Genomic DNA, 14,966 nt, shown 5'->3' with positions numbered 1-14,966 from the left:
AACCTTCATCCAAGCGAAAAATACGCACTGGTGATGATGACTTTGGTGTGGTAGACCAAATTTCCATTTGGACATGCAAGGCTCATGGAATGTGTGTCGGAATTATGGGAGGATTCAGAAAATGTATCACCATTTTTACTTAAACACAAAGATCTCACTCACCAATCTTTGAGAACACGTACATTTTGACCTTCATTTAAATACCTTTAATTATACAAATGTTCCTATTTAAAACACACCTCATTTAACTCATACACTTTAAACATATACTTAAATAAATAAATACATAAACCAATATTTAAATAATACTACATTTTAAATATTTCCAACAGAGAATATGGGTCAAAATGTCAAATTGTTGACCTCTTGGTATTGTAAGTTTGTAACCACCCCAATCCCATGATACCCGAGAGAGAAGGAAGATATTATGTGAACCATTTTTGCTTTGGATTTGGAATCACTTCCTAATTCTTAAGAGAACTTAAACGGTTGTGATTTTCTGATTAATTACACACAGTACATCCAAATTTGAGTGGGCCAACAAGGTAGTGGGCCCAAAATTTGCCTACATACAGAGTGAAGAAACAGCCAAATAGTTGCCTACTTGCCTCCCCTCTTCCCATTCGATATAAAACTTCAAAAAGAATTTATATATTATTGAAATTCACAGGATTAAAGAAATCATGTTTTTTTTAAAAAAAAAAAATTAGTCAGATTCCAATATTCCATTAAGCTTTCTACAGTTTTGAATGTGCTAATTAAAATTACTCCTAATTTTTTAACTGCTGCAATTTGATGATACATTTTTAATTTCGCTATATAAGTGAGGATATTTTAGACTGTTATAATAGTTTAAATTCATTGTAACTATTCAAAATACTTTACTCATATATATTACTTATTACTATAAATACAAATTAGTCAAATTAAAACTAGAAGAAGCTTAGTAAAAGTGTAAAACCTAGCCAAAGTAGATGGACAAAAAAAATATCATTTTGACCTAAAGAATTTAAAATAAAATGAAATACACTTATACACCCCACAAAATGATAATCCGTCTGCATAAGCCAGAAACTGCCATAAAATGCCAAATATATTCGTCTGACCGTTAAATCTCCGCCCTTCCTTCCTTATCACACTCATCTCCCTATATCTCTTCCCTCTTCTATTTTTTCTTTCTCCACCTTTTTTTCTCTCTTCATTTCATTGCTTATTGCCCCCCTCATTATCCAAACTCCATTCTCTGAAGCTCACCACTCTCTCAGAGACCTTGCCTCTTATACCTTCTGCATAATTATTATTAGCTCAATTTATCAGTCATGGTCTTCTACATGCATGGTTGGTAATATTTGACACTGCATTAAAGACCCTTTTCTCTGTGTGACTCTGTCCCATCTGCAACACTTTCAAAAGCTTTTCCAGATACTTGGTAATCATTCATTGCTATTAGCTCCAAAGTCCCACTAATGATTACTGTTTTGCCAAACATAGTCACTGTTGTTTTTTTTTTTCCTGAGCTCTCTGCTGCCTCTGTACTCTTAATTTGAATGCTTTTTTCCTTTTTCCTTTTTTTTTTTTTTCCTTCATTTAATCTTCATTTCTGCTATTTTGTACTAACTTTATGAGGATATGGATTACTAATTTGTGGTGGGTATTGGGTTTTATCCTTGAAAACTGTTTCTCAAAGTTGAAAGAAGAGTACTTGGATGGCTTCTAATAGCTCTGAAGTCTAAACCTTATCTTCATTTGTCCATGGAATTTTTGTTAAATAATAATCATAGTGTAATTAATTTATATATATATATCTTTCATCTTAATAACACTACTGATTTAAACTTGTTCAGGCTAATTATAGCAAGGTGTGCATTTAAGAATATTCTTCTTCAAATTTAAGCTCACTATCCATTCAAGGAAAGTTGAAAATGGCACCAAGAAACAGTCGTGGAAAGGGCAAAGGAGAAAAGAAGAAGAAAGAAGAGAAGGGTATCAATTAATTTTTCTTTAAATTTTCTAAATTAGCCCAGTTCCTTTTATTAAATATTGAATTAATCTCTATGTCGTTTTGGGCTTTGCAGTTCTTCCTGTTGTCATGGATATCACTGTGAACCTTCCTGATGAAAGCAGTGTCGTTTTAAAGGTTTGGATATATAGTTCTAAACTCTAGCTTTTCTGCTGCAATTAATTAATCAATTAATAACAAGCTCCACTAGATTTGTCAAACTTGATTACTCATAGGGCTGTAAATTGGCTCGATTAAGCTTGAGTTCCGCTCGAGCTTAATTCGTTTAAGTTCTGCTCGAAAAAAAACAAGCTAAGCCAAGCCAAAGCTCGCTAGTTTAAGAAACAAGCCAAGCCTGAATTTTAGTATATTCAGTTCGAAAAGCTCGTATTTTATAGTTTATATGTTTCGTACCTCATTTTTCATAGCTTATATGAGGACTTACTATTTTTATTTCTTACTTTGTTTTTGTATTGTTTGGTTATAAGATTTTTACCACTTTACGTCTATTTTTTAATGAGAATTTTTGTAAATGTTATAAGTTATTAATGTTTAGATGAAATTATTTAGTACAGTTGTATTTTATGGAAACCATATTCATCTATATCGTATTTTAAAGAAGTCTTTGGTGCCTATCTAATTTAATTAAAAATATATATTAACTCTAAGTTAAATTAACATATTATAGTGCTTTCAAGAAGAAAATATTCGATAAAAATTAATATTTTTTTAAAATAGTAGCTAATAAAATATCTTCAATAAAATTATATGAATAAGCTCGATACAGCTCGAGTTCGTATTGGGTTCGATTTTTTTTAGCTCATTCGAGCTCGACTCGTATAAGAAACAAGCCAAGCCAAACTTAAGCTCGAAAAATTTAAAACAAGCTAAGCTTGAGCATGGTGGTATTCGGCTTACCTTGGCTCGTTTACACCCTTAATTACTTACCTCAATTAAGAGAAAAAACACTTGAATTTACATGATATAGGTAGTTTATTTGGGTATAATTATACGTATGCAAAATTTACTTAAGTTTTATGCCAATGAGTGAGTGAGTCTTAGAGAGTTACTGTTTTATTAGATGTAACTTGTACAATTTGTAAGACCTGTCCGTTTGTTTGCGTTGCTTATATTTTACATGGGCATCTTTTATGGTTACATGGTGTTCAAATATTTTATGCAAAAACATAGATAAGGGTCAAAATTGGTTCATTGGTTGGTTTGGAATGTGTACCGGGTCTCCAAACTAGACACCACCTACTTCCATGATAGGAGCCTAGAAGAGCAAGCACATTATATCTGTGCCTTTTCTTGTCCTTATTGTTATTGCTATTGTCAAGATATGATTTGACAAAAAAAATAATGACAAGTTATGAACTTATGATAAGCAAATTGACTGTCATATTCTGATGCTTAAGGACAAAATTTAAACATTTTATAAGTTAGATGGTAATGCAGGATAGATCATCTATTTTTGAAGGGAAATATTATTTACTTTTTCCAATCTATCTTCTCTATTAATTTTTTTCATTATTATTTTCATTATACAATGCATTTTTATCGGAATCGTTTATTTTTTAAATTATTTTTTGAAGATCTTCTTTATAAAAAATTAACTAAATCAAAAATAATTTGATCATGTAATCGTCATCAAATAAACAAACAGTAAATCAAATTGTTACCAAAACCGTTTGTTTATTTGGTCTCAATTACATAACCAAATGATTTCTAATTTAGTTGATTTTTTCAGAAACGATCTTTATAAAATGATCTAACATTTGAAATTACTTTGAAATTTTATAAATAGTAGTATTTTTAGCATGTATATGAAATAACATTTGAATTGTAAGCAGGGAATATCAACGGACAGAATTATCGATATTCGCCAACTATTATCAGTGAACACAGAAACTTGCAACATCACAAATTTTTCACTATCCCATGAGGTAAATGTCATAACTCACAACCCACTTTGTAATTATTATTATTACTCTTTTTTTTTTTTTCCTTCAAAATTTTGAAATCTCATGAAGACAATATATGATTGGTGCAAATAGCATGTAGTACAAGAAATTTCATTGCTTTTGACATGTTGTTTTGACAAACTAGGGCACACGACCAAATCAAAATATCCTGCATTCCTGCCCAAGCCCAACTTAGTCTTGTCTGTTTTAATATACCTCGTGACATACTACCAAAAAAAAAAAGAAAAAAAAAAAAAAAACCTCGTGACATGTGGCTGCTGAACGCTTAGCAGAAAAAAAGCAGACATAAAGGCCCATATGTGACTTTACGCTTTTGATGACCCAATTACTGACCCATGAATTATTGCCAAAAAAAAAAAAAAAAGGGGAAAAAATCATACGACTATAACATCATTGTCGTTCGTTACAGGTAAGAGGAAAACGGTTAAAGGACACGGTGGACGTGTCCGCACTGAAGCCATGCGTCCTAACGTTGGTCGAAGGTAATAAATACGACGTCGTTTTACTTTACCTATATGATTTTTCTGCACGGCGTCGTTTAGCTCTTCTTCTTCCTCGATTAAATTTCTCAGTCTCTGTGCACTGTTTTTTTTTTCTCAGAGGACTACGATGAAGAGCGCGCAACGGCTCACGTTAGGCGCGTGCTGGACATCGTGGCCTGCACGACGAGCTTCGGCGCGTCACCGTCTCCGACGCCGACGACGAAGGACCAAAGTCTCAAACCCGATGCTTCCTCTCCTACAAGTGCTGGTAAAAATGCGCCGGGTGCGCAGGATATTAAGAGCGCCAAGAAGTCCAGCGCCGCCTCCAAGTCTCAAGCTGGCTCTAATGGAACCGCCGATAAGCGAGACGTGGCGGCGGTGGACTCGGAGACTGAAATGAGCCACTCTTGCCTCAAGCTCGGTTCTTTCTACGACTTCTTCTCTCTCTCCCACCTCACTCCCCCTCTGCAATGTACTCTCTCTCTCTCTCTCTCTCTTCACACTGTGTATGCGAGCATGCATGTATGTATGTATTTATGTATGAATGCTATGAATGTTGCAGTTATAAGAAGGGTGACGAAACGACAAGTTGACGAGATTTCGGACGATGATCACCTCTTTTCTCTTGAAGTAAGACCTTCTACATAGTCCATTTGCACACAAAGGCACAATTTTTTTGGGTCTGAATTTCTGAACATCCAAACACATGGTATATTTTGGCAATGATGATCAGGTGAAGCTTTGCAACGGGAAGGTTGTCCATGTTGAAGCTTGCCGAAAGGGGTTTTATAGCGTAGGGAAGCAGCGGATTTTGTGTCACAACTTCGTCGATTTGTCGCGCCAGCTTAGTAGAGCCTTTGACAATGTTAGTTTCGCTAACGAAACTAAGCTGTTGAATTTCTTTGCTTAGTGTTTTTTTTTTTTTTGCTTAATTATGTTTGATGATGTTCAATGTTCAATGTTTATTTATGAGTGAACAATTCAGCTTTGCAATTGTTTATTGAATAGATGAATACTTAATTTCTCATATTTCAGGCTTACGATGATCTCATGAAAGCATTTTCGGAGCGAAATAAGGTATATAGATGATCATTATGCTATTTTGTGATTGTGTTTCTTGTATTTTGTAATTAATTTTCTTTGACCTTTTGCAGTTTGGGAATCTTCCTTATGGATTTAGAGCAAACACATGGCTAGTACCACCTGTGTCAGCTCAGTCACCATCAATTTTCCCTTCTCTCCCTGTGGAGGATGAAACTTGGGGAGGAAACGGAGGTGGTCTGGGAAGAGATGGGAAATTCGATCTGGTACCTTGGGCTAATGAGTTTTGGTATATTGCGTCTATGCCTTGCAAGACAGCAGAGGAGAGGCAGGTCCGAGATAGGAAAGCATTCCTTCTTCACAGCCTATTCGTCGATGTTTCCATTTTTAGGGCCATTAAAGCCGTGCAGCATGTAATGCGAAAACCGGAATTGACCTGTTCAGTTGCAAACAGTGAGATTCTTTATACCGAGAGAGTCGGGGACTTGAATGTCACAGTTATGAAAGATGTTTCCAATGCAAGCCGTAAGGTAGATACTAAGATTGATGGAATTCAAGCAACTGGAGTGGATAAAAAGAACCTAGCACAACGAAACCTTCTAAAAGGGATCACCGCTGATGAAAATACTGCTGCCCATGTAAGTTATTTTCTGAATTAAGGTTGTTGTATCTACAGTATGGATTTTGTTTTCTAACTTTGGTGCAGTTGAGCTGATATTTAATAAAATTATGGGTGCAGGATGTCACCACTTTAGGTGTTGTCAATGTCAGATATTGTGGTTACATTGCAGTTGTCAAAGTTGAGGGGAAAGAAAATATGGTCAGTTCTCCATCTCAAAGCATTGAACTTCTTGATCAACCTGAAGGTGGTGCCAATGCCCTTAATATTAACAGGTACTCATTCATTTGTTAAAGAGTATTGTGTAAAGCTATCAACCTTTTGTCATGGAGTTTTGTTATAAGAGTCTAACTAGTTCCTTATTTCTTACAGTTTGAGATTATTACTTCATAAGACGACACCTTCAGAGCAGAATAAACCGGCATCACATATGCAAACTCTGGAACATGAAGAGCTTTCTGTGTCTTGCGTTTTTGTTGAGAGGCTGGTAGAAGAAAGTCTTGCTAAGCTTGAGAATGATGAGCCAGATTCTGATAATTTTGTGAGGTGGGAACTTGGAGCTTGCTGGATACAGCACTTGCAAGACCAAAAAAATACTGACAAAGATAAGAAACCATCCGGTGAGAAGGCTAAGAATGAGATGAAAGTTGAAGGACTTGGGACGCCTCTTAGATCCCTTAAGAACAGCAAGAAAAAGTCAGATGGAGGCAATATCAAAATGCAATCTGATAGCTCAAAGTCTCATGCAGATGATGTTGTTGGGGAAGCTGAAAATGCTATATCTCTTTCTATAGAATCAAAGCTTAAAACCAATGCCAAAGAAAATGAGCTTGTGCTGATGAAGATGTTGTCTGATGCAGCCTTTGCTCGACTAAAAGAATCAGAAACTGGACTTCATTCCAAGGTAATGCATTGTAGGTATCATTACAGGCTGTACAACATTTTCTTATTTGTACTAGACTAGTGAACTAATGTACCATGTGCTTGACAGTCTCTGCAAGAACTGATTGACTTGTCTCAGAAGTATTACTCTGAAGTCGCTCTTCCGAAACTGGTAATGAACAAATATTTTTTGCTTAGCATTTCTTATCTACATGCATGCAAGTATTGTTATGGTGATTCTTATTTTTAGAATTTATCTTATAATACAGGTAGCAGATTTTGGTTCACTGGAACTTTCACCAGTTGATGGTCGGACTTTAACTGATTTCATGCATACTAGAGGTCTTCGGATGCGTTCCCTGGGGCACGTTGTAAGTTTGCTTCTAACTTAGGGTCTTCATATATTAATGCATGTCTTAAATGTAAGTTGTAATATCCCATTTCCGATTTCTGGAGGTTGTTTATTTATGTGATTTAAAATATGTAATAAAAGAACAAAAAAAGGAAAAGAAGATGATAATGTTAGTTTCTCTAAGATTTGGAGCTAGCACCCTTTTATTATGCATTAGTGACTGATAGACAATGTTAACCAGCCATTAATGTTTGTAAAGCATCAAATTCCTAATCTTCTTTAGGCCTTTCACATATAGCAGCCATCGACTTGCACTACTTTTATCTCCAAACTGGAACTCTCAGAAAATTTGAAATCCTTATGTAGATGAGGTGTGGAATAAACGGGTTCCCTAATTGGATGATAATTACCCTTTGATTTTTTTATAGGTCAAGCTTTCAGAGAAGCTCTCCCATGTGCAGTCCCTTTGCATTCATGAGATGATAGTTCGAGCTTTTAAACACATACTTCAGGCAGTGATTGCTGCTGCTTCTAACACTGAGAAAGTGGCTGTAATGATTGCTGCTGCATTGAATCTTATGCTGGGGGTTTCAGAAAATGGAGATTTAAATAAATCTTGCAATGTCCATCCCCTTGTGTGGAGATGGCTGGAGGTATTCTTGCGAAAGAGATATGGATGCGATCTTAGCAGCTTCAACTACAGAGATGTGAGGAGATATGCGATTCTACGTGGACTATGTCATAAGGTATAAAGCATTGGTTGATGTATATTAGATTTTGGAGATGGCCTGCATTCTTGAATACCGTCTCTGTGGATCACACTGTAAATTGTTTAAGGCTTATACTGTTTCCAATTCTTGGATTACATTGGCTTGTGTTATATCCTTGCAAAGCATTAGCCATTAGAACACTGACCATTTTGTTCTACCTTTCTCCTCCCCCTCAAATTTTAGGTGGGCATTGAGATGGTTCCGAGGGATTTTGATATGGTTTCTCCAAATCCGTTTCAGAATTCAGATATTGTCAGCCTAGTCCCAGTGCATAAGGTGAGCACTGGACTTAAAATATTGCAAGCATTTTTTTTTTTTTTTTTTGCTGCTTTTCTATTGAGTCTCAGGAGTGATAAGAGTTTGTCCATCTTTTGTAATATAAGCTGTGTTTCCTGTTTCTTTGCAGCAAGCTGCATGCTCTTCCGCAGATGGTAGGCAACTACTAGAATCGTCGAAAACAGCTTTAGATAAGGGAAAACTTGAGGATGCAGTTGCATATGGCACTAAGGTATGTGGTGCTTAAACAGTTTCCTTCATTCTTGTATAATAGTATTCTAGTTGGTTACCTGCTTTATTTCTGGCATTTGCAGGCTCTTGCAAAGCTGGTAGCAGTTTGTGGTCCATACCATCGAATGACAGCAGGAGCTTACAGCCTCCTTGCTGTTGTTTTATATCACACCGGAGACTTTAATCAGGTCTGTTGTTATCCCTTTTGTTTGGTGTTCCTGGGACATATCTTCTATAGACTCCAAATGTATTGTTACCTTTCTGGACCAAACTTGACTTTACTTGACTCAACCAATCCTTGGCCCACAATTATTGGGGGATCAGCTACATATCCTTTCATATTTTAATCATCAAAGGCTTCTAGGAACAGCATCTGCACCTAATATGAAAAATATATAATGTTTCTTTTTCTTTTAGTAAAGGTTTCATGCCAAGGATGACCAACAATTTGTTCCAATTACAGGCTACAATTTATCAGCAAAAGGCCCTGGATATCAATGAGAGAGAATTAGGGCTTGACCATCCAGACACTATGAAGAGTTATGGGGATCTTGCTGTGTTCTATTACAGACTTCAACATACGGAGCTGGCTCTCAAGTATGATATTTTCTTGTTTAAACTGATCTCCATGCATATGAAACTTTCAAAGTTTACATGGTTAGGGGGATCTGTTTTCTGACTGATGATGTCAATGGGTTGCCCTCAAGATATTATTAGTGCAAGCTGTAATTTATTTTTTTGGCTATTTGTGTATAACACAACTCAATGACACACATGTTAGATATGGCTAACCCGTTTGGACTCTAAAATTCCTCTATGGCCATATCACTGATTTTGGCATCATGATTCGCTCAACATATGGAGCTGGCTATTTTGGCATTAACCTGTTTTGTCTTGCTTTGCTCATTCGTTGTTCAAGTTTTTCCATTAAAGAGAAAATAAGGGATATGAAAGTAGTTATAACTGCATGGTTCATAACCTGTTCATTCATTAGTATTTATGTGTTTCTAATTTACTTTTGCCTTCGAGTACAAGTTCACAATTTTTGCTCATTAGGTATGTAAAGCGTGCTCTATATCTTTTGCATCTCACATGTGGACCATCTCATCCAAACACTGCTGCAACATACATCAATGTGGCTATGATGGAGGAAGGCCTGGGAAATGTACATGTTGCCCTCAGATATCTACACAAAGCTTTGAAGTGTAATCAAAAGTTACTCGGCCCGGACCATATTCAGGTTTGTTTTGTTTATTTATTTATATTTTAGGCTGAAGCCAGAGTTTCATTTATTCAGATTATTTGTGATATTTTCTTAAAGGTTCTACTTGATATCCGGATGAAATGTCAGAATAGGACCATTCTTGTGATAATAATCTTAGTTACCTGGAATCTCACTTGTTTTGCTATGCGGGATGGGAATGGAAATGTCACAGTAAAATGGTGTCATAGGGAAAGGTTTTTTATATACTGACCAGGAGTAGATTCAAATGAATATCTCAGTTGTAATTAGAAATAGGGCTTTGGATTTTGTTTTTTCTTTTCAGCCTTTTCCCATTACATTTTCCATGCCGCTTAGAATAATCCAGACAACTTGTTAGTGAGGAGTTTCCTGTTAGGGGCTGGCTAATTGGACAATACAGACGCACATATATGCATTAGCGGCAGTAAAACTATTATAACCATCTTTCTTTTATAAGTCTTTTAACTATAACAATATTTGAGGTCAGATGCTAGGTAATTTTACAGTTAGACCCAAAATGAGGACTTAATTTGTAACAAATGCACCACCAGTGGAACTTTAGATGTTGTACGTGCTCACAGATATACTGCTTTACTTTACTGCCAGAAATGTTACTTATTTATTAAACTTATAATTTTTATTTTTTTTTCATATATTTGAGTACTCAACCATTTTAATGTTAAATCTCTCCAGACAGCGGCAAGTTACCATGCTATTGCAATTGCACTCTCATTGATGGAAGCATACCCTTTAAGTGTTCAGCATGAGCAAACAACTTTGCAAATTCTGCGAGCAAAGCTTGGTCCAGATGACCTACGCACACAAGTATCTTCCTCATCTTGTCCTACGGTTTTTTTTTTTTGTTTTTTAAAATTAATTTTTAAGTCTTATCTTCTCTTAGGATTAATCATAGCCTTTTCTTTTCGAGGCATTTGTGGTATCCTAATTATTTTAGTGTAAAAAAAGAACAGCATTTTAAAGCCTTTTTTTTTTCCTTGGTGAAAATGTGCCTTGATTTATTTTGTTCTATTCAAGTCTCTTTGTTCTAAAATTTTTGACCAAATGCTGCAGGATGCTGCTGCTTGGCTTGAGTACTTTGAGTCCAAGGCTTTTGAACAGCAAGAAGCTGCAAGAAATGGGACTCGAAAGCCTGATGCATCGATAGCCAGCAAAGGCCACCTAAGGTTTGTTAGCATTGTTACTTGAGAATATGGAACTTTATTTAATTACTTCAAGTTTGACATAATTGTACTTCATACTCCTATGCATTTATGGCTAACCACATCATTGGAATGCTCAGCTATCTATGTATTTAAACTCTTAAATTGGAAGTACAAATGTGTGAATGTAATAGTTAAAGGTGATCTTGTTGCATGCCTACATGTGCCACTTTGTGAAAACTGTGTACTTGCCGTTAAATTCATTCCTTGAGGATTTTCCGGTTGTGAGAAACTTATATGATTGTAACTGTAATGTATATGTGTTATCATAAAAAAAGAAAGGATTGCTTAACTAAGATAATTTACTCTGGTTAAGATAATATAGTGGAGCACGTACTTGCATTGTCACCACTCAATATCATTATGCCTATGTGCTTTAAGCTTGCATTTACTAAAAGCTGAGCATATGTTGCACTTTTCTTTCTCAAACACACATATCCTTTCTAATACTCCTTGTTTTTTTTTACTAAAACTGGCAGTGTATCAGATTTGCTTGACTACATTAATCCAACTCATGATGCCAAAGGGAGAGATGTGGCAGTGAAGAGGAAAAGCTACATAACAAAGGTAGTTCGAGCACAGGCCGTTTTCATGTTTTGTTTTGTTTGTCATTTTTTCTGTGTTTTCTATTCATTTTACTTTCTTACCCATTTTGGAAATAGAGTTTAGGTTGTGGTGGGTCGATCCTTTGTGTGAATGAAATATGGGATAGACTTAAAGCAGTTTCTGAATACCAATATGAAAAATATACAATGAAATCTCCAAATTGCTGCTGTTGGACACTGACACTCTCAAGAATTGGTTACTTGTGAAAATGATAGAAACCTCTTATAAAAAAAAGAAAGAAAAAAAAAAAAAAAAACTGATAGAAGTCTTTTATTAAAATGGATAAGCCCTGATAAAGCCTGGCTTAGCACAAGCTCTTAATCATTGATGACAGGAAGAAATTCAATAGTCCAACTATGAACATTATGGAAAATACCCGTCCCCCATTTTTGGTGAAATTTTAGAGAACATTTATTTTTGCATAAATAGACATAATCTTAATTTCAGCAGGAAAAAAATAGAGAACTTGTCCGATATCATAATAAAGGTATAAAAGGTGGACTTTTCCTCCACAAAGGACGCTTTCTTTTGTTGTTTTTTTTTTTCGTTCACATAGAGATACACATACCCCACATGAAGACTCATTTTCTTTAACTCTCTCTCTTGTAATGTACCTAATCAATCTGTTTCAATTTTGTGTGCAGTTGAAGGAAAGATCCTACCAAACTATCAGCTTAGCAAGTTCCGATGATTCATCAAAAGAAACCACAAAAGAGGCTTCAGATGAAGAGACACTTATACTTGAACCAAGAGATAGCACAGATGCCATCCAGGAGAACAGCCCTGCTCTGGTTGAACCCCAGCATGTTGTGGAAGAGATTGCAGCGGAAAAGCCAAACATTTTTGACCAGGTCTCTTCTGAAACACATGTTGAAGGGGAAGATGGCTGGCAACCAGTTCAAGGACCTAGATCAGCTGGCTCATATGGGCGGCGCATAAAGCAGCGGCGGGCAACTATTGGTAAGGTCTATAGCTACCAGAAGAAATACATAGATACCGAAGTGGACTACCCTTCAGTGAAGACTAATAATCAAAACAGTAGGTATTACCTTTTAAAGAAAAGGCCAACATCTCATGGAAGTTATACAGACAATCACACTGCAAATCCCTCCCAGAGTACTAAATTTGGACGGAGAATAGTTAGAGCTGTAACATACAGAGTCAAGTCTATGCCTTCATCTACCAAAGTTGTTACAGCAGAGCCCTCTAAAAATAGTGGCAAAAGTTTCAGTGCTCCATCAGAACTCAGTCCAAACATTTCACCACATGGTTATGGTCCAGTGAAAAATTCCATTGTCAGTCTTGGAAAATCTCCTTCGTACAAGGAAGTAGCATTGGCTCCACCTGGTACTATTGCTAAAATGCAAACTGGGTTCCCTCATAATGGCATTCCAGATAACCAGGAACATGGTGTTCGAATACAAGAAGAGGAAACAATTGAAGTCAAAGGAGATTCCAAACCAAACATAACTGGGTTAGAAAATATACTTGAAGAAAAGCAGGATTCTGTATTGGTTACAACAGATCACTTACAAGAGGAAACTGGAGTTGTTGAGAAGAAAGAAGAAATTAGTTCAACTGATGCAAAGGAAGATAACTCCTCACCGTTGGTGTTTGAGAGTGTGGATGGACTTGGATCCAGTGGTGTTAAGATTCAAGAAGTGGTAGAGGATAACTTATTAGTAGATGGAGTGCCAAAATCTATTGATTCTCCCAAGGAGGGACTCAGTGAGAAGGATCCATCTGGTACTTGTGAACTGCATGACCCCAACTCCACTTTGCAAGGAGTAGAGGATTTGGACACATCCTCCCTTGTGAATTCAGTTGATACTCGGGGACTTTCCAATAAGAAGTTGTCTGCATCAGCAGCTCCATTCAACCCCTCACCATCCATTACACGTGCCGCTCCGGTTGCCATGAACATTGCTATACCTTCTGGCGCTGGTGCTGTCCCAGCTATTGCACCTTGGCCAGTAAACTTGAATCTTCACCCAGGGGGTGCTACTGTCTTACCCACAGTTAATCCATTGTGCTCCTCCCCTCATCACCCATACCCTTCTCCTCCTGCTACCCCGAACATCATGCAGCCATTGCCTTTTATGTTCCCTCCTTATAATCAACCCCAAGTTGTACGAACCAGTGCCTTTCCTGTTAGCAGTGCGTTTCATCCAAATCATTTCACATGGCAGTGCAATGTGAACCCTAATGTTTCTGAGTTTGTTCCTACAACAGTTTGGCATGGCTGCCATCCAATGGAATTCTCTCCCCCAGCACCCGTTGTTGAGCCAATTTCTGATCCGCCATTGGAGACAAAATTTCAGAGTGATGATTCTGCTCCAATTCTGCCTGTAGACATCGATAATGTGGAGGAAACTAAGAAAGAAGTGAACCTTCTAACATCAGAGACAATGAGTAATGCAACTGAGAGTGTAAAGGAAAATGGTCCTTCAAGTCTTTGTGAGGTTGAAAATGCTCAGAATGAACCAAGCGACAACGCAAATGGAAAAGCTGGAAGCAGTTGTGAAAGGACGGCAGAAGGAGAGAAAACCTTCAGCATCTTGATAAGGGGTAGAAGAAACCGAAAGCAGACTCTGAGAATGCCAATAAGTCTGCTCAGTCGACCATATGGCTCACAGTCCTTCAAAGTCATATATAACAGAGTAGTCAGAGGGACTGATGCTTCCAGACCCACCAGCTTTTCATCCAGTGAAAATTGCACAGCTACTGCTACTTAAACCCCAATCAATTTTTGTTATCAATTGGGTATAGCAGGATTCTTGAGAAAAAAAAGTGGGATCAAAATCTTTTTTTCCATTATATGCAGAAGGGACAAGAATCACTTGATCTCTGTTGGATCTTACATTCATAACCTTGTCGATTCCTACTTAGACACAGTTCCCGAAAAAGAATTCAGGTTAGTGGTCTGGTTACACTTACACCTTGTTCTAACAATTTATTGTTATTGCTATTATTATCATTAGTTATATTTTATTTTTCTGAGGCAGGGTAGCTTCTCATCGAATGTGTATATTTTTGTGAACTGTTGATGTGCAGGTTTACAGTAGGAAGCTTACATTTGGAACTTCCGTGGGAATAGTTTATGAGGTGGCAATTTTGGTTCATCACATAGTAAGAAAATTTTGTTGTTTTGGATTTTCGGACCACAGCATTTAAAACTGATATCAGTTCTTTTGGTTACAATAACACGGATTTTGATTTTGGATCAATTGTATATGACTTAATTATTTTTTCTCCAGTTT

General features: G+C 36.6%; 1 protein-coding gene across 1 annotated transcript; it reads left to right on the top strand.

Annotated features, from left to right (window-relative positions):
- The first annotated feature begins 1,182 nt into the window (after positions 1 to 1,182).
- On the top strand, positions 1,183 to 14,962 carry LOC147290449 (Tetratricopeptide repeat (TPR)-like superfamily protein). The gene is made up of 25 exons (XM_086238483.1): positions 1,183 to 1,429; positions 1,845 to 1,983; positions 2,076 to 2,137; positions 3,853 to 3,945; positions 4,394 to 4,466; positions 4,585 to 4,938; positions 5,029 to 5,096; positions 5,200 to 5,331; positions 5,502 to 5,543; positions 5,621 to 6,145; positions 6,247 to 6,401; positions 6,499 to 7,030; positions 7,118 to 7,180; positions 7,278 to 7,379; positions 7,789 to 8,106; positions 8,314 to 8,406; positions 8,537 to 8,638; positions 8,721 to 8,825; positions 9,101 to 9,234; positions 9,694 to 9,877; positions 10,574 to 10,705; positions 10,952 to 11,064; positions 11,580 to 11,667; positions 12,351 to 14,620; positions 14,761 to 14,962. The coding sequence occupies exons 2-24, from the start codon at positions 1,923 to 1,925 to the stop codon at positions 14,439 to 14,441; spliced, it is 5,622 nt and encodes a 1,873-aa protein (XP_086094609.1). The 5' UTR covers positions 1,183 to 1,429; positions 1,845 to 1,922; the 3' UTR covers positions 14,442 to 14,620; positions 14,761 to 14,962.
- Positions 14,963 to 14,966: the final 4 nt, after the last annotated feature.

Source organism: Dryas octopetala, chromosome 3 (assembly GCF_963921425.1).
Source record: "Dryas octopetala chromosome 3, drDryOcto1.1, whole genome shotgun sequence".
In the NCBI taxonomy this organism is placed as follows: Eukaryota; Viridiplantae; Streptophyta; class Magnoliopsida; order Rosales; family Rosaceae; genus Dryas; species Dryas octopetala.
This window is presented reverse-complemented; position numbering and strand designations above follow the sequence as displayed.